Genomic DNA, 19,236 nt, shown 5'->3' on the forward strand with positions numbered 1-19,236 from the left:
GCTAACGAGGACCTACTATATAGCACAGGGTACACTACTCAATGCTCTGTGGTGACCTAACGGGAACGAAACCCAAAGAGGGGACGGACATATGTATACGTACAGCTGATTCACTTTATTGTACGGCAGACACTAACATACATAACATAAAGCAACTAAATGCCAATAAAATTGTTTTAAAAAATTAGCATCATATCAAAAGACTCAGAAGCTGACTTAGAGAGAATCCCATCGATAAAAAATAGGACAAGGACAATAACTGCACTGAACTGAAATATATCAATTATTTTTGAATCTGTGGGGGGGGGGGCGGAATCTATAGTTATACTACATTCTGAAAAAAATCTGTTACCTTTGGAGAATGCTAGGGAACTGTATCAGGAGCCCCCAAGACCATTTCCAGGTTAGATGATTTGCTGAGGGGACTCACAGGACTTGGCACATAGTTGTATTCATAGCTATGATTTATTACAGTAAAAAGAATACAAAATTAGCAAAAAAAAAAAAAAGGCACAGGGCGAAGTCCAGAGGAAATCAGGCACAAGCTTTCAAAGGTCCTCTTCACAGTGGAGTCACATACGATAAGAAGCTGTGACAACACACACGGAATGTTTATTACTAGGGGAACATGAGAGACCTAATGTCTAAGGTTTTTATATGCTATGCTATGCTAAGTCACTTCAGTCATGTCCGACTCTGTGCGACCCCATAGATGGCAGCCACCAGGCTCCCCATCCCTGGGATTCTCCAGGCAAGAACACTGGAGTGGGTTGCCATTTCCTTCTCCAATGCATGAAAGTGAAAAGTGAAAGGGAAGTCGCTCTGTCGTGTCCGACTCTTAGTGACCCCATGGACTGCAGCCCACCAGGCCCCTCCATCCATGGGATTTTCCAGGCAAGAGTGAGTACTGGAGTGGGGTGCCACTGCCTTCTCCGAGGTTTTTATATAGGCCTGGTCATATAGGCACCCTTTCGTAGCATGTACTTAAGCCTCCCAGAACAAAGCAGGGCTTTAGCGTTAGTCGCACTCACACGCACAGTTCAGGTACATGAGCCCTTAATCTGCGGGAGTCTGGGGCAGATGAGACCCTCCTGAAAACCAAGTTCTTAGAGGCAGCCAAGGATGACTCTGTATGCAGGTGTTTTTAAGGACAGCAGTCTCCAGGCTGCTTGGTTTACTTTTCTCGCACAGTTTACCCCTCAGCCAAGCTGTCACAGTAGAAATGATCAGAGGACCCCCTGTGGCACTGAGACCAACTTGAAGAACTGAGCTCAGTTGCACTCTTGAGGGGTGCCAGACTTACCCAGTTGAAATAAACTCCATTAAACCATCAAAGTTTAAGTTTCAGTATGAGCTTTCTTCATCTGGTCTAAGGTATCAATTTAGGCACAGCACAATGCTGGCCAGTAAGCTGAAGTTGACCTGAAAGATCTTCCAGGGCCGAAGCAATGTCATGATAGTCAGGGTGCGCACAGAAGGAGAATACCAGAGGGCACCACCAGAAGCTAAGCTCACGGAGTCAGGGCACTCTCAGCAGGGCAAACATGAGTCAGGCAGCACAGGGTTAACAAGGCCCCAGGTGCTTTCTCACTGTGGTGAGCACTGTGGGCCTGTTACAGACAGAACATCTGCATCCCCTCAAAAGTCCTGTGGAAATTGTAGCCCTCACTGTGCTGGTCTTTGGGGGTGGGGCCTCTGGGAGGTAATCAGGTCAGGAGTGGTGTAAGCAGCCTTATAGAAGAGATGTGGGAGCTTCTGCACTGCGTCCACCGGGTGAGGACAGCGAGAAGATGGCCTATGGACCAGGAAGCAGGCCTCTCGCCAGGCCCTGAGGTCGGCCAGCTCCTTGACCTGGGACTTCCAAGCCTCCAGAACTGGGAGAAATAAATTCTTATTGTTTACAAGCCACCAGTCTACAATATTTTGTTGCAGCAGCCCAAATGGACAGGGCCCTCTGCTCCAGTCTGAAAAATGAGCTGCATCTTGGTTCAGAGGGACTGCCTGAAGGCACTCAGTCCCAAACAGTTCTTTCTGTACATGACACGAGGTGATCAGCCTTGTGAGTGTGGAAGACATCTGCTCATGTTCGGCGTGGGGAGCACAGGAGCGAGGTCCACCTTCTGCTGTCCCTGAGCCAGTGCTGTCACTGTGATTACAAGCTCAGTGGCCTGTTTGAATTCAAAGTGCCCGCAGCAGCTGAGGCAGGCAGAATGAAAAGCTCTTCCTCAGGGAGAGGGAAAAGATTATTAATGCCTTCACCCATCCTGGTCTCCTCAGGGGCCAGGGTTTTCTTTTGTTGTTGTTGTTACAAAATCAGTATGTCACATTCAGCAATCGTAACTTCGTATTAAAAAAAGAATGCCCCACTCTCCCCCAGACCTTTTGTCTGGATCTGGAAGGGAAGTATATACGAGGAACACAAGAGTTTTCAGAGGAAACATTTTTATATAATTTAACCAGCTAGATGCATTATGTGAGAAATCAGTCAGGATTAAATCCTGAATTTCCAGAAAATTTCAAAATGGGTTTCTATAGCCAACACCTCCTTTCCTCCTGGTCATTTATCTAGTGAATGGTCTAGAAAAGATCCCTCTGAGTCTGGGGATGGCTGCACGTGGTAATCAAGCTACCTTATTCAGGTGGGTGCTCCAGGAGACAGGTGGGAGAAAAGCAGAGTTGTTAGGTGAGCACTCCGTTGCTGCAAACTGCAATGAATTCTGATACTCAATTCTGATACTCATGAAGGGGCCTGCACTGAAACACCCCGGGGATGGGGTTGAAAGTAAGTTCTGTTAGGAGTGGTCCTAGGGAGGAGGGGTCACAGGCCTAGTGATGTGGTCTCCCCTAACTTGCAGCTTTTGGCAACAATCACCAAGTCAGGAATGCAATCAGTCTCTGTCTGAGAAATACAGAGCTGGTCAGCAGCTCGATTTCAGATGGTCCCGATGGAGGAAAAGCCCCTTTCTGTGGACACCTGCAACACGGTTCAGTCAACATCCATGGTGTGTATCTTACAAACATGCCACTGGTCCTCAGAAAACAACTGGCAAGGCACAGCAACAGTGAGCTATAGCCCTGTTTGGAAGCTATGCTGGGGAAGCCAGGAGGGCAGTGAAAAGGGCCAGCTAGCTAAGCAGCTCTGCAGAGGTCACTGAAACTGCAGCTCATTTTCTCCTTTACATATTTCACAATTCCTGTGGTACTTGATGTGGCCACTGCGACCATCTGCTAAGTATCAGGAAGCTGGGAAGCGGTTTCAAGTGCCATTTAATTCTCCAGATCTTATTTTATAATCTTTTAACTTTCTTCCCTCCATTTTCTTTTTTAAGGTCCTTTACTTTGGATCTACTTTAGGTTTTCTGCTTGGCACCCAAGAACTGGGAAGGCAAATAAGTGCCTATGTGATGACTGGCAGAGTGAAACTTCTAGATAAGAGAAATGAATCACTTATTAATAAGTAAGAGCCAGAAAAAAGTTGAAGTTGGCAACTAAAAGTTAGGAAAAGAGAAATCTTATTGGTTAAGAAGTGGAAGTCACTTAGGCATTAATTTTTTATGATTTTTCCCCCCAATCCCCTTGGCATTAATTTAAGTGAAAATATAAGGCTGTAACAAAATAAATTAGAATAAGAAGCGACTCATTATTGTACTCACTCTACACACTTGCTAGGTCATGACTAGACTTACAATTTAAAACTGTGCTGACTCTAAATGAACTTTTATGGTTGAGAGTCGGAGCGGGGGAGGATAGTAAAGGAGTTTGGGATGGACATGTACACACTGCTGTATTTAAAATGGATAATCAACAAGGTCCTCCTATATATAGCACAGGGAACTCTGCTCAATGTTATGTGGCAGCCTGGACAGGAGGGAGAGTTTGGAGGAGAACAGATACATGTACATGTACGGCTGAGTCCCTTCGCTGTTCACCTGAAGCTATCACAACATTGTTAATCGGCCGTACTCCAATACAAAAGAAAAATATAATTAAAAAGAATTGAATGCATAAAGTAAAAAAAAAACCCAAACTATGCTGACTCTAAAGTTACCAACTTTGGAAAGGTCACTCATATATAATAGTTACAGAAAAGAAATAAAATACCATATATTGCATAATGTAAATAAACAGAAAAAAATAACTTGCTAAATATAGTGGGGCAGTAAGTATATGAGTAAATGTTATTTATTTGAAGAACTTTTAGAATAAAATTTACCTCTGATAAAGCCGAAGAAAAGTGATTGCAATTTTTATGCATCAAATGATAGGCATTGCCTTTGTATTCTTTTCCCAATTCTTCCACAATTTTTTCTATATCATCTTCTAGGAAGTCAGTGCTCCCTAAAACAACAGCTTCTCTTAAAGAAAAAAAAGGAAAAAGAAAAAAAGAATATAGCTGTGTGAGTTGTATTATAGGCATGCTTAAAGACTTATTTCCAGAAATGTTTATTTCCAGGAATATTATGATGGGTGTTTAACAAAGCAGGGTTAATGTAATAAGACTAAAAAGTAAATGAGGTATTTTAATAATCTGATTATTTTAGTTTCTACTTTTTAAAAGCAATGAACTCTTAAGTATACCACTTCTAAATAAAACAAACTCAAAATAAGTCATTCCCCTTATTAAACAGTATTATAGTAAAAATGTAATATCACAGTTATTTTTATTACTATTGCATTAGAATTTACATTACTAGAGCACCAGATCCACGCTGCAAATATTCTTGCTTAATTACAGCTGCCATCAAATAGCTGGTCATAGTCTCACTTAAAAATAATCTTTTAAGTTACCTGCCACTGGGCTGCAGTGAGATCAACTTCCAAATGACTAATTTAAAAAAAAGGCATAAAAACAAACCCGTTCTAAACAATACACCAAACCAAAAAACAAACCAACCCCCCACCACTTCTAAACTACTACCCTGGAAATGCAATAGACATCATTCAACAGAGAGTACAATTTTAGTCAGATTCAAGTTAGAATCCAAGAAAGCTGACGACACTCAGAAAATCCTTTTACCTAGGAGTTTTGGCAAAAGGGAGACCTAACAGATGGATTCAGGCTGGCATTATAGCACTTACGTGTGTAAATATTTCAAATTGGTTATAGGCTAAGAGAACCATTAACTCAGTAGTGATAAAAGGGAATAGCCTTATACTGAATTTCAGTGTTATAACCTCATGTCATTATTTGTCACTTGGAAACTATTATAGGCCTAGAAGTTTCTTTAAAGCTCCTTGAAACTAAGATTCTAAATATCACTTTAAATATAAAACTTAATTAAGGAATGACAATTTGATTATCAGCATTAGCAGTAGGTTTTCGGTGTTTTACTACTCCCAAGGCTCCAGAGTACACTCATATCCATACATTTTAGGTCTATCAATGCATATAATACCTTAACAATACTTTCTCGGCTAATCTATTCAGATTATTTTAGTTATTTCAAGTTTATAAATAGTGTCTCTTTCACTGGGAAAATGAAGAGGTTTTTAAGAGTGTTAGGTAGGTCACAATCTTTCCTCCATCTCCCTCCAAATAGGAGACTGAGGGAAGCAATCATTAGATAGGAAAGTCTGTTAAAGCAAAGTCTTACATTAAGGTAAAAACATTTGTAAAGCAGATAAAATAACTTCCGTGGGTCCTCAGTAAGAGCAACAGACTAGCTTCTTTCAGGCACTTTATCTGGCTGATTACTATCTTTACACGACTTAGATTTGATTTTAAAGCGTTAGCAACTAAAACAACATTGAAGAAACATTTTAACTTGCTATATTTTTAAATCTACAGAATGAATTCTGTATGCCTGAATACAAGTTTTGGCACCTAAGACAGTGTAATAAAAATTATCCTCCCTACTTACTTAAATTTAAATGTTTCTCCTAGTTCAGAAGCATTTCCTGGGGAAATTTCAAATATTCCAGAAAAGGGATAAGGATGGCCACCATAAGCAAATTCTGAAAAGAGAAAACTCATGATTCTTAGTATTTATCACATAAAATTTAACCAGTATGCTGAATTAGATTTAATAAATGATGAAGATAATAATGATACCATCTAAATATTTTCAATTTAGTAATGCTTTCACAAACATCTCATTTAGCTATTACTTGTATAGAACAGTTGACGCAAGACTTGAAACTCTAATAAAAGATGCTCCAAGGTAATTCTGACTTCCATGTTTACTTTATAATGGCTAGAGGAGAGTGCCTAACACTCAAAAGAGAAAAAAGTTCCAGTGTTTCCCTATCACACCGAAGTATGTAGGTGGTCAGTTCAGTGTTGTGCCATTTAAAAATTAAAGTGATCAAATTTCAAACTTGTATTTTACTGGAAAAACTGTCTAATAACAATGAGTTTTCAAGGTTCTTGGGATTTATCTTTATCTTTGATTAAGAATGAAACATTAGGAAACCAGAAAAATGGAATTCCATCCCCCTCATTCAAGAAAAAATCAGCTGAAAAATGAATACACACAGCCCCTGACACACACCGCACAGCACATTTGTGAGAGAGAGACAGCAGCTTGGATCACATACAGTGAATGTACATCCAGACTGACAGACACAACTCTCAGCCAGAATGAAAACGAAGCATGGTTTCAAATCAGGAAGGAAATAAAGTTTCTGGCAACAATTATGGTATGAGATACTTTGATATTTAAATGGAAAACTGTAGTAGACTTAAAGAATTCTAAACAAATGCTTAAATTAATATTGTCACTCAAATTTATTAAATATAATCTTAAAAGGTTTTAGAACAAGGCATGGGAAAGAACAAGGCAATTCTAAGTTTACTTTTGATTCAGATCTTTCATAAGAAACAACAACAATGTAGAATAAGAAGGCATTTAATTCTGAAACATATAACTTTTTAATAACAGAACTTTATAAAACATTGTAGATAAGGTTAGATATCGAAAAATCATATTTTGATTTTTAATGTTCTCAATTATAGTAAAATTGTAGGCCCACTTATTTGTCTATTCAAGAAGCAATAATTCACTTTTAGGAATGTAGTTGGTTCTGGTTTTGCTCTTTTGAACCATGTTTCTAATTATTCCTAAGTCATTTTATGAATGGGAACAATGATTAGGCAGATAAAAGGATAATGGACTAGTATATGAGAATACTTGGGTTCAAGTCTTAGTTTTGTTAATTAGCAGTATGACTTTCTGCAGGTTTGCCCCACGCTACAATCTACCTCAGAGTAGCGTGGTCATGTGGTTCCAAAATCAATGGCACTTTAAAAACTGTAACATACCACTCAAATTCAGTTAAAAACGAACATTCCTGCAACTTTGGCAAAAGCCACATCAAACAGGGAGCAAGCCCATGGGCTACAATCGCACCTGTATCAATACACCAACCACTGGAACCTTCAACACAAACCCCTCTGCTTTCTGGTAGATGCAGTCTTTCAAGTAAAATGGAGCTTCCATGGCAGATTTTTATAGCCAATATTTAATATGGTACACTGCACCTTGAAGCAGCTAATTTAGCATATAAAAGGGGACAGTAAAACACCACACTGACACATGTAGTCAATGAGCCTTTTCCTTGTATTAGCTAAGCTGGTACCACGGGGTCACAAAGAGCCAGACATGACTTAGCGACCAAACGACAAATGTAGTCTTCAGGGGTAACTGGGAAGAAACTGCAGTAGCATAATCTGAGAGGTCACAAAGACTGCCTGCTGCTGCTGCTAAGTCGCTTCAGTCGTGTCCGACTCTGTGCGATCCTACAGACGGCAGCCCACCAGGCTCCCCTGTCCCTGGGATTCTGCAGGCAAGAATGCTGGAGTGGGTTGCCAGTTCCTTCTCCTAGCTGAAGCAAATAAGAGCATTTCTGCTACAGGGGGAGCTTATGATTCAAACTAGTATATTATTACAACCTTGGTGAAATCAGCAACGTGATCTGTCTTATGAACAGCATTATACTTAAAACATGGTCAGGAGATTATCTTGTACCAAGAGAGAGAATTAGAACAAAGGAAAAAGCTGTTGAAACAGAGCTGCTTGGTTTGAGTGGTTCCAGCTACGTTTACCATAATGAATGGTAATAAAGAATAAAAAGGGCTCAAATAATGACAAAGGCCATCACTCTTAAGCAAAAAGCAACATGTATTCAAAGGCAGGATTTGCTCAGTAATATTTTTAAACTTTATAACTATACATTTGTAGGTCTACAAAAACAAGTTACAGAAATTCCCTCAGGAAATTGGTATTTCAAAATTGACGTTCCAGCACCAATCCTTTTCCAACGAAAATGATTATTTATATCATACTATCTTTTCAAAGTGCAAGGTTTCTCAGGAAGGTCAATATAGATTAAGGCAAAACTGTCATGGTATAACCATCTCAAAAGGAAAATATTTTTTAAGACACAGGATTTAGAATAAAAGATAACCAAATCAATGTACATGTCTGTAGTTTGAGTACTTTCTCCTCAAATACATTCAATTTGGGGCATTTTTCCAAAATACAGTATAAACAAATATGGGGAGATTTCCCCCTATTTCTACAATAAAGTATGGTACTTAAAAAAAAAGGGGGAAGAGCTACAGTCATGATTTTGCAACCCCGTGAAACGAGAAAAATCTTCAGAAAGTGTATTTAGACTGTGTGCACACATACCTCTGCCATACACTTCAATTCCTGAATGAAAAACTCCAATTCCGATGGGAGAGGTGTATTCGTTCATCCAGTACTAGAGGGGAAGAAAAGATTCAGTGTATTTTTCATTTATAATTCAAATCCACGTATAGGAGGCTACTATTTCCTGAATCTTTTACTGAATATTTAGGCCTTTCTAACCCTATTCCTTGGTATTTTCCTTACAGCTCTGAAATTCCCATGATAAGGGCACATTCAGTCCTATCACTGTGCCTTTGACTGTTCCATCTAACATATGGAATGCCTTCCTGCGTCAAGATCAAAGTGAACGGAAAGTGACAGATGCCCAGTCATGTCTGACTCTTTGCAATCCCACGGACTGTAGCCTACCAGGCTCCTCTGTCCATGGATTTCCCAGGCAAGAATACTGGAGTGGGTTGATACTTCCTTCTCCAGGGGATCTTCCTGACCCAGGATCAAACCTGGGTCTGCTGCACTGTAGGAAGATTCTTTACTTCCCTTTACCAGGGAAGCTCAACAATCTCATTAGTAATCAGAAAAATGCTAGTTAAAACAATAAGCTACCATTTTTTTTTTTTGTCTGCTTGGCTGTGGGGCCTTAGTTATCCAACCAGGGATTGAACCCAGGCCCTCATCAGTGAGAGCACAGAGTCTAACCACTGGATGGCTAGGCAACTCCCTACCAGTATTTTTTTTTTTTTTTAATCTATCAGACTGGCGAAGATACAAAACACTGCTAATACTTAGTGTTGGTAAGGATGTCAGAAGATACTGCACAAATGTTAATCAATGACAATTAATCAACCATTCCACCTCCTGGAAGGCAGTCTACAGAAATGCTTGAACATACGCAGAGACATGTCCTAGGATATTAACTTCAGTTATCTATAGCACTAAAACTGGAAACAATCTAAATACCAGTAGGAGAATGGTTACACAAGTGATGGTAAATCCATATGATGAACTATCATACAGCTACTAAAAAGAATGAGTTACTATAAAAGGGCACTAAAAATATACCTAAGACACATAAAGTAAAGACACCAGGTCATAATACATTACCTGTAGCAAGATCACATTTTTGTAAGTTAAATAAATAGGTCCTGTGTGTATGTTTACATGCTAAATATAAACCAAAATAAACAAAACTACCAATTACAACAATTACAAAAAAAGAATTGGTATTACAAAAATACCAATTACAACAAAAGAAAGTTTGAAACATTACAGATCAAACTGTTAACAGTTTGGGGGAGTGGAGAAATATAGCATGGGGGTGTGAACACAAAGGTGTAAAGAGATATATTCACTTTTGACTCCATACACTTCAAGATTGTTTTTTCTCAATTTTATGAACTATGTATATTACTAACTTTTATAATTAGAAAAATGTTTACCCAAATCTATTTGTTCAGTGGTTTCCTGAGAGCCAACTTCTAGGACTTAAATTGTCTTTTCCAATTGAGAAATCTCATTGCTTACTCTGTACAACCAATAATTTGATCTACTATCTAACTTCCTTAACAATGGCACCTACAGGTTTTTGTTCTAGATGCAGAGAGCTCCAATGTAAAGTTACCTTTTCTCTTTTTATGGTGTGAGCGCCTCTCTTTCAAAATAGAATATTTTTGAAAAAGAGATACATAATAGTTGTCTGCAATAATCAAAAGACTTTAAAACTCTTAGTAAATTGAACATTTATTTGCATTTAACATTTAATATCACTATTAATTTTAACAATTTATCTTTTGTTGACCTGTAAATAGCCTTCTCAAAGTGCTTTTATAATAGATTTCTACAATGGGAATCTAAACGTTTTATTAAGAGAGAGCAAGGTTTTCATGACAAAACAAAAACAAAAACAAAAACCCTGCACAATGACTTTTGGCCAGAAGAGTTAATACAGGTTTAGGATGGGAATGTACTTGTCAGAGTGGGGAATCCTAGATTCAGAAATCTTTTAGTCTCTGCTCTTTCACAGTTGAAAATAATCTCCTCTATAGCACTCTGTATGTTGCCTGGGTATATATACTATATATACTACTTTGGTCTGAAATTTCCCTGCATTCAAGACTTTACGTTCTAAATATAAAAGAATATGTTTCGACACATTCTATAAATTGGAAAATCAATAAAATGAGAGAAGCTAAAAATGAGAGAGAAAACCCATCACCTGAAAATTTGGTCAGTCCTTTAAAGTTTACCATAAGAGATCTGACTACGTAAGGCTCTAAAGAACTGCTGAGACTCTGTAATGAAAAACGAACCTGACAGCTCTGCAGGCGGCAGTGTCACCTCCACATACAGAAAGCTGGACATCAGGCCAAGGGTTTCTGCTCAAGGTTATGGAAGCCTGCAAGTTTCTAGGAAGAGGATTTCTTAACCCAGAGATATTTCTTTGAACAGTATTAAAAGCATACGTTAACCACTCTTAACATTGTTTCCCAAAGGCTCTGTCTCAATATTCTGCGCCAGGCAGGAATTAATGCTGATGTTTAACAATGAGGGACTCAACAGTTCTTTGCATTTCAAGTATCTTCTATCCCTAGAAAGGGCCCCAAAGGTAAGAGTTATTTTCTGGGTTAAAGTAACTATTTACTAGTTACAGATCTATGACTAGATATTTCTACTGATCTTAAAAAAACAATTATAAAGAATACTATGAGTAACTGTACACTAACAAATTGGATAACTGAAATGAAGAGAATAAATTCCTGGGAAGACAGAGTACTGACGCTGAATCAAGAAAAGACAGAAAATTTGAATAGATCTGTAATTAATGAGAATGAAGAAAAGAGAATGAATTGGTCATTTTAAAGCTATCCTGAAAGAAAAGCCTACAACCAGGTGATTTGGTGCTAGTGGTAAAGAACCCGCCTGCCAATGCAGGAGATGCAAGAGATGTGGATTTGATCCCTGGGTTGGGAAGATTCCCTGGAGGAGGGCATGGTAACCCACTCCAGTATTCTCGTCTGGAGAATCCCAGAAGAGCCTGGTGGGCTACAGCCCATAGGGTTGCAAAGAATCCAACACAACTGAAGCTACTGAGCATGCACACACCAAGTATTTACATAAGAACACTAATTCTTCACAAACTTATCAAAAGACAGAAGAAAAGGGAACATTCCCCAAGTCACTCTATGAGGCCAGCATTAATTGGGACACCAAAACCAGATAAAGACATCATAAGAAAACTACAGATCAATCTCTTATGAGTACAGATTCAAAAATCCTCAACAAAATAATAGCGAACGGAATTTGGCAACATGTAAAAAGGAACATACATCATGACCAAGTGATATTTATTCTAGGAACAGAAGATGAATTTAGTATCTCCCCAAATCAATTAATGTAATATACCACATCTCTAGAAGAAAGGACAAAGAATCCAATGCTTTCATGATCAAAACACTCAAACTAAGAATATAAGGATCCAGGATCAGGGATCAAACCTTTGTCTCCTCCACTGGCAGGCAGATTCTTTACCACTGAGCCACCTGCTTGTTGGTTATCTGTTTTAAACATAGCACTGTGACACGTCAATCCTAAACTTCCAATCTATTCCTCCACCTTTGCCCCCTGGTAACCATAAGTTCATTCTCTGTTTCTGTTTTGTAAATATATTTCTTTTTTTTTTTTTAGATTCTGTATATAATACATGTACACACACACACATATATAATACTCTGTATATAATACAAGTGATACTTGTCTTTGTCTGACTTCACTCAGTATGATAATCTCCAGGTCCATCATGTTGCTGCAAATGGCATCTCATTCTTTTTTAATCACTGAGTAATATTCCATTGTACATACGTAAAATGTTACAGCAGTTTTGGAAAAGTTCGGTGGTTCCTCAAATACATTAAGCCCAGAGTTACTACGCTGCTGCTGCTTAGTTGCTCAGTCGTGTCCAGCTCTTTGTGACCCCATGGACTGTAGCCCACCGGGCTTCTCTGTCCATGGGGATTCTCCAGGCAAGAATAATGGAAAGGGTTTCACTCCTGGGTTTATGCTCAAACACATGAAAACACATATAAAAAGTTGCCATCAGTGTTCATAGCAGTATTATTTACTATAGGCCCGAAGTGGAAACAACCCCAACGTTCCTCAGCTAGTGAACAGATAAACAGCGTGGCATACCTTTATTACATTATTTCTCAACAAAAAGGAGAGAAGTTCCTGATGCATGCAGCAACTGAATGACTCTTGAAAACATTATGCCAGATGAAATAAGTCAATCACAGTGTATGATTCCATTTATATGAAATGCCTAAAATAGGTAAATTTATACAGACAGAAAATAGATTAGTGGCTACTTATGACTGGGAGGTGTGCAGAGAAATCGGGAGTGATCTCTAATGGGTATGGGATTTCTTTCTGAGGTGATGAAAAATTACTAATATTGAACGGGATGATAGCTGTACAATTCTGTGAATGCCCGAAAATCCACTGAATTGTACACAAAGGGCGAACTGAATGATAAGTGAACTATGTCTCAATAAAACTGTCTAAAAAATGCTGCTGCTAATTCGCTTCAGTCGTGTCCGACTCTGTGTGACCCCATAGACCCCACAGACTACCAGGCTCCCCCGTCCCTGGGATTCTCCAGGCAAGAACACTGGAGTGGGTTGCCATTTCCTTCTCCAGTGCATGAAAGGAAAAGTAAAAGTGAAGTTGCTCAGTCGTGTCCGACTCTTAGCGACCCCATGGACTGCAGCCTACCAGGCTCCTCCATCCATGGGATTTTCCAGGCAAGAGTACTGGAATGGGGTGCCTGCTAGGAATAGAAGTAAAAGATCTACTAACTTGTACCAAATGGTAAAGAGTAAACAATTTCCACAGTTGGCAAACCTAAACAAAAACTCTTCTATAAATATCATGAATCCTCCAAGGACAAAATTTTGTTCAGACAGAATACATACTTTGTTCCTTTAAAAAAGTGTAATTTGGCATTATAACAAAGTTTCCTCTCTGTTAGCAAAGTGAGAACCAAGAAATTCTTGAACAAAAAAGTTTCCATTTTCCTGTCCTTCTTCTATGAAATAATCCAAAATATAAACTTTAGTAAAAGAGAAATAAAATATACATATTATGAGTATGGGACTTGATGCCCACACCCCCCAAAGTGAAAAGACTATTAACTACCTTAAAGCATTTCTAATGAAAAACTCAAAAGATGGTCCAATTAGTTCTTGAACTCTTGTTGTCTGGTCATTAAGTCATGTCCGATTCTCTGCAATCCCATGGACTGTAGCCTGCCAGGCCCCTTTCCTAGTCAAAAACCTTTAACCAGGTTATTCCTCAAATTACAGATTGCCTTCCTAATTTCAGACAGCTGCCTTCAAAAACATGTGAAAAACAGACTATAAACAAAAAACATATCAAGAACAGGAAAAAACTGGCAAGTCCCTGGCAGTCTAGTGGTTAGGACTTTTTGCTTTCACTGCTGAGGGCACAGGTTCAATCCCTGGTCAGGGAACTGATATCCCACAAGCTGCATGGCATGCCTCCCAAAAACAGAAAACAAAAAAATAAAACCCCAAACTCTAAATATATATATATGTATTTTGGTCAGTCACCTCTCATCTATGAACAGCAGCACATTACTGAAGAAATTAATTAAGTAAATTCGATCTTTCTCCTTGGTGTGATTTAAAAAATTTTTTTTCTGAATGGACTCCAAAGAAAAAGAGGGTAAAAATTCCACAGAGAGTCCGTCAGAGTGAGAAATGCTCTCCAAATGTTCCTGTTTCTGTTAGGGCTTCCTTGCTCTATTATTAGAGAACACGCCTGGAAGGCTTATTACTCTTTAAAAACCGGGCAGGCTGCCTGCAGGAGACGAGCGTTTAATTCAAGGTCAGCAAACCTTATCGAGTCCTTCTGCCTCAAAGTCCTGCCAAGGCTATGCAGACAATATGGAGGATGCCTATTTTAAGTGGAGATGCATGATATAACTGTAAACAAACAAAACACACATAGCGGTCTCTCGGTATCTGCAAGGGACTGGTTCCAGAACCGCCCCCCGACCCCCCAGACTCCCCAGTCCGAGATGCTCTAGACCCTTATTTGAAATGGCATGGTAAAGGCATCTGTGGATACGGAGAGCTGACTGTATATGAGGACTTAGTCTTTTACTGAATGATTTTAGTTGTGAAACTCCCCCTAAAATGACTAGCTGTGGCGACTTACTCATGTTGAGTAATATTATCGTCTCACAGTTTAAGATTTTTAATAGCAGTGTTTCTCGATGCTCCTCTAACTTGATTTCCACCCTTTGTCTTTAAAAAATTATTTACGTACCACTGCTGAAACATTTCACACGGTATCTGTGGAATAAACATCTTCTCACAAAGCTCAACAGAGCTTCTCAAATTCACTATGTGGAAATTCATGCTTTTGTAGAACCATAAAACATTGATATTTTCCAACAGAAGATGTATTATAAATATGCAACATGAAATCACAGCCAAGAACATGTATCCATGAAAAACAAACAAACAAACCAAGCTGCTGAATTAGACATGACTGGATGTTAGCAAGATTTTTGTTAATTTCTGTTGGATATGTCTTCATTGATTTTGCTGTCTAAGTAGCAGCAGATGCCAAAAGTTTTAAACTTACATACTTGGGGAAAGAGGACAATTTTATTTAAAGGCTTAGCTTTTTATTTGAATTGGGAAAAGACCACTTTTATTTCTAGAGTTGGGTCCAAGTCTGAGAGTATAACCAGTATTCAGAGACTAGTTGAACACGCTGCTCTGAGACAACTGCAGAAGCTGGGATGAAGAGGTTTACACATAATGACACTGGGCCAGCCCTGCAGAGAAAGTTTACCACGCAGGGCACGTGAGGGCGGAGCGACACGGAACACTGGGGGTGAGCCACCAAAGGAAGCTTTATGTTCAAGTTTACCCAATGCTGACAACCACATAATCCCTGAGGGATTATATGAAAATCAGACGCTTTCATTTGAAAGTTGGTTTACAATGTGATTCTTCTCAAACTCTTCCCAATATACCAAAGGAAAACAATAAATGAGCCAGCTGCTACCACAAAACAGTCTCTCTCAAACCATGAAACAACAGCAGAGTTACCACAACATGTCCATGTCAACCATCTCCTAAGCTATTTGGTCAGCTTCATCTAACACTATTGTTCCCTTAGGATCCAACAGGAAAGCTCACAACATCTCTGTGTTCCAGTTTGGATCACAAGAATATTGTTTCTATCATCTTAGAATTTACTTCAGAGTTTACTGCTTGGATAGAAAAAGGCTGATCCAAGCATTTCAATGAACAATGCGGACGCATTTGAACTATAGTGGAAAGACACTGGGCTGAGTGTGAGGAGATGGGGGTTCTTTGCCTTGGTTTCTTCACAGATATTTGGTAACTTTTTAAAAATTTAATTTTTATTTTATATTGGAGTATAGTTGATTAACAATGATGGGTTAGTTACAGGTGTACTGCAAAGTGATTCAGTTATACCCATATAAGTATTTATTCTTTTTCAAATTATTTTCCCACTTAGGTTATTTTACACAATATTGAGTTCCCTATGGTACACAGTAGGTCTGTGTTGGCTATCTATTTTAAATAGAGTGTATATGTTAATCCCAAACTCCCAATCTATCCCTCCCTGACCCTGACATCTGATAACTTGTAAAGGTTCCCAATGACTCAAAAAGAGACACTGATTCCAATTCACACCCTTGGTTCAAATTCTCACTTCACTATCTACTACTTGTGTGACCTGGGGAAAGATACCTATCCTCTCTGTCCTTATTTACAAAATGGGGATAATGAACAGAGTCTTCCACAGAGGACTACTACGAGAATGAAATACATTAGTATGTATAAAGTACTTAGCAGAGTGCTTGACCTACAGCAAACATCAAGCGTTAGTCGTAGCAAACACATATTGGTAGGATTCTTCCCTCATACTCTGTTCTACAGACTGATAAAGGGCTGGATGCACATGTAAATAGCAGACTGGTTCTGGCTATCTGTTAATTCTCAGAACCTTCAAGATTTGGGAGTTATGCCACATTACCAAGAGCAGTGACTCACTAAACTGGATGGCAAACAATGGCAGAGTTAATTCGACTCTGCTTTAAGATGCCTATAAGCAATGATTTATCTTCTTGAGAAGTACAGATCTGAGTAAAAGGTCTCTGTAAGGCAGTGGTTTTATGGGGTTCTTATATATTCAAGAAGGACATGAGCAGAGGACTGGAGAACTAATCTCACTTTGGTGTTAGGACCTTACAGCCTTGAACATCTTAAGTCCACAGAGATGGCAAGTAAACGAAGAGAAGAGGGCCAAGGAAGGACTACTAGAACATGCTTAACCCCCTCTGATGCCTGCCAGTGTCACTGAGGGTTAGAAGGCTTATCAAAATATTCCAGAGTATTAACATAAAAAGAGGAAACAATTCACAGAAAAATCATCATCTTGAAATATATGGGAAAGCAATGAATACATAAATAACTGCAGCTACTTTTGAACTCAATCTTGCTTCAATGCAAAAAATTGGCCTAAATATTTCCACTTATTATTTCTAAAGCATTATTTACACAACTGAACTGACTGTTCTATATTACAGTCATATGTTAAAATGGTAAGTTCTTCTGATAGAGAACTTTCATTAAACTTCATTTTAGTCAGTGATTTGTTTTATCAACTTAATAAAATGTTATGCTTCCTGCTTGAAAGCAACAACTATGATAAATGCTATCTCCCTAGTCTGGAACTTAAAACATTTAATATAATCACTTAGAACCTGGGTCTGATTTCCTTAAAAGGCATATTAAATGATATAAGTATAAAGTATGACTGTTTCCCCTAAAAACTAGAATCAGTGTTCGTGGCATTAAAAGTAATTTACTTTATTCCCCCCAAAAGGTGTTTAGGACAAGATATTTCAATTACTGAGTTAAAAATCCAAAATAAACTGTGACAAGTAGAGACTCGGGTAATTATTATAGTGCCTTCTCATATAAAAGTGTCCTTGATGTTCACACTGTTAAGCTACCTTATGAGGTCTTTTTGGTACCAATGGATATATTCTAAGATAATCTTACCACAAATGCTACTTAACAGTAAATCATATTTAAATGCTTTCTATGGTGCTTTAACAACAGGCTGGTCATAAACCAGAGACAATAAAATTGCACCGAATGAACTGAGATTTTCCAGTATTTTTTTAGATGAAATCATGAATACCCATCTATGTCTGTTAATTTACTTTATATTATAAGAATTATATGGTATAGATGCTATTTTATTACTAAGAAAATGTCCAATCTCTTCACTACCAGAAAATATTATCTGATGAGCACATGGCTGACTTTCTCTGTCTTAGGGGGAAAAAAAAATTATCTACATATCAAAAACATTTTCAAAATTACGTATAAATTGTTGATAACAGTAATTAAGGTATGAAGCCTCATCTTTTGGAGTATGTAATAGCTCCTGATTATGAAAGATTTGTCAGTAATCTTTTAGTTCATAGTGTTTTACTCTCAAGTCTCAGTTCTGATGATAAAATTTAAAGTTAGCCCAAGACTGACAGTGTAGCCAAAATGAACACATGCACAAAAGCTACGGCCAAACCTCTTTGTTTGCTGGGACAGTCTCAGTTTACGTTTGCTTCAATATAACTATCTGGACTGCACCTTCCTGATAAAACCTGAAGTTAGCCTCAGACTGGCCTTCTTAGGGACTGTACTGAGTCTTAAACGCTCCGAAGTACTGTCCTGGTGGCATGAGTGTGAATATGCCTGACATGATATACTGGCATGATAATATATTTATACTGACATGATAATCTAATAAGCAAAGAAAATGTGGTGACATGTATTTTAGACAGGGCTGAAGCTTCCTCCTCTTTATCGATTAGGCAAACTAATTCTCAAAAACAAATTACTATGTTTACCAAAAGATCCAATTTCTAAAACCCACAACAAGCTAGATGTAAGATGACTCTGAATTAAGTTATTTAAAGGAGAATAGATTTTTAAAAGTCAAATCAACAGTGAACCAAATGCGCCATGAATATTTTCAAGACTAAACCTACGTTATATGATCCACAGTTTGACTCTACTAGCAGATGGGACAGGGTACTACCAGTTCTTGGTCCTGAACCACAACTATATCGGAAAACCAAGTTCTTGGCAAATCTCTCCTAGCAAGCACTTAATTTAGTTGTGTGAAATATTTTGGTAAAACATTGAAACTCCTTCTAAGGAGCCTATTTGTATTTGACTATCCTCCTGGATTGGGTTCTAAAACTGCATGAGATCTGAGACAAAGCCTTACTTAATTCTGTACCCTCCATGTTGCTTAGTGTATTGTATTATACTTAGATCATTCAAATTCTTGATCAGCTGAAATGTAGCAAGGAATATGTAATCCTTTTTCCTTTGTTCTGTCCTTAAATGTGACTCATGGGGAAAAGCATGGGAAAAAGCAATGGAATTCCAAAAACCCCCATCTATTTCTGCTTCATTGACTATGTTAAAGCCTTTGACTGTGTGGATCACAACTATGGAAAATTCTTAAAGAAACAGGAATAACAGACCACCTTACCTGCCTCCTG

At 38.3% G+C, this 19,236-nt stretch overlaps 1 protein-coding gene across 3 annotated transcripts in view; it reads right to left on the reverse strand.

Annotated features, from left to right (window-relative positions):
- DESI2 (desumoylating isopeptidase 2) overlaps window positions 1–19,236 on the reverse strand; it is a 42,976-nt gene that overhangs the window by 4,876 nt on the left and 18,864 nt on the right. For 2 of the 3 annotated variants that reach the window (XM_010852905.1, XM_010852906.1), the window contains exons 2-4: window positions 8,634–8,706; window positions 5,862–5,955; window positions 4,214–4,355 (exon numbers count right to left, since the gene is read on the reverse strand). In XM_010852905.1, coding sequence (XP_010851207.1) covers window positions 4,214–4,355; window positions 5,862–5,955; window positions 8,634–8,706 — 309 coding nt within the window. Of the gene's footprint in view, window positions 1–4,213; window positions 4,356–5,861; window positions 5,956–8,633; window positions 8,707–12,776; window positions 13,198–19,236 lie in introns of those variants that run through there. The other variant, XM_010852904.1, reaches the window with a different exon arrangement.

This window comes from Bison bison, unplaced genomic scaffold, assembly GCF_000754665.1.
Source record: "Bison bison bison isolate TAMUID 2011002044 unplaced genomic scaffold, Bison_UMD1.0 scf7180017864317, whole genome shotgun sequence".
Taxonomy (NCBI): domain Eukaryota; kingdom Metazoa; phylum Chordata; class Mammalia; order Artiodactyla; family Bovidae; genus Bison; species Bison bison.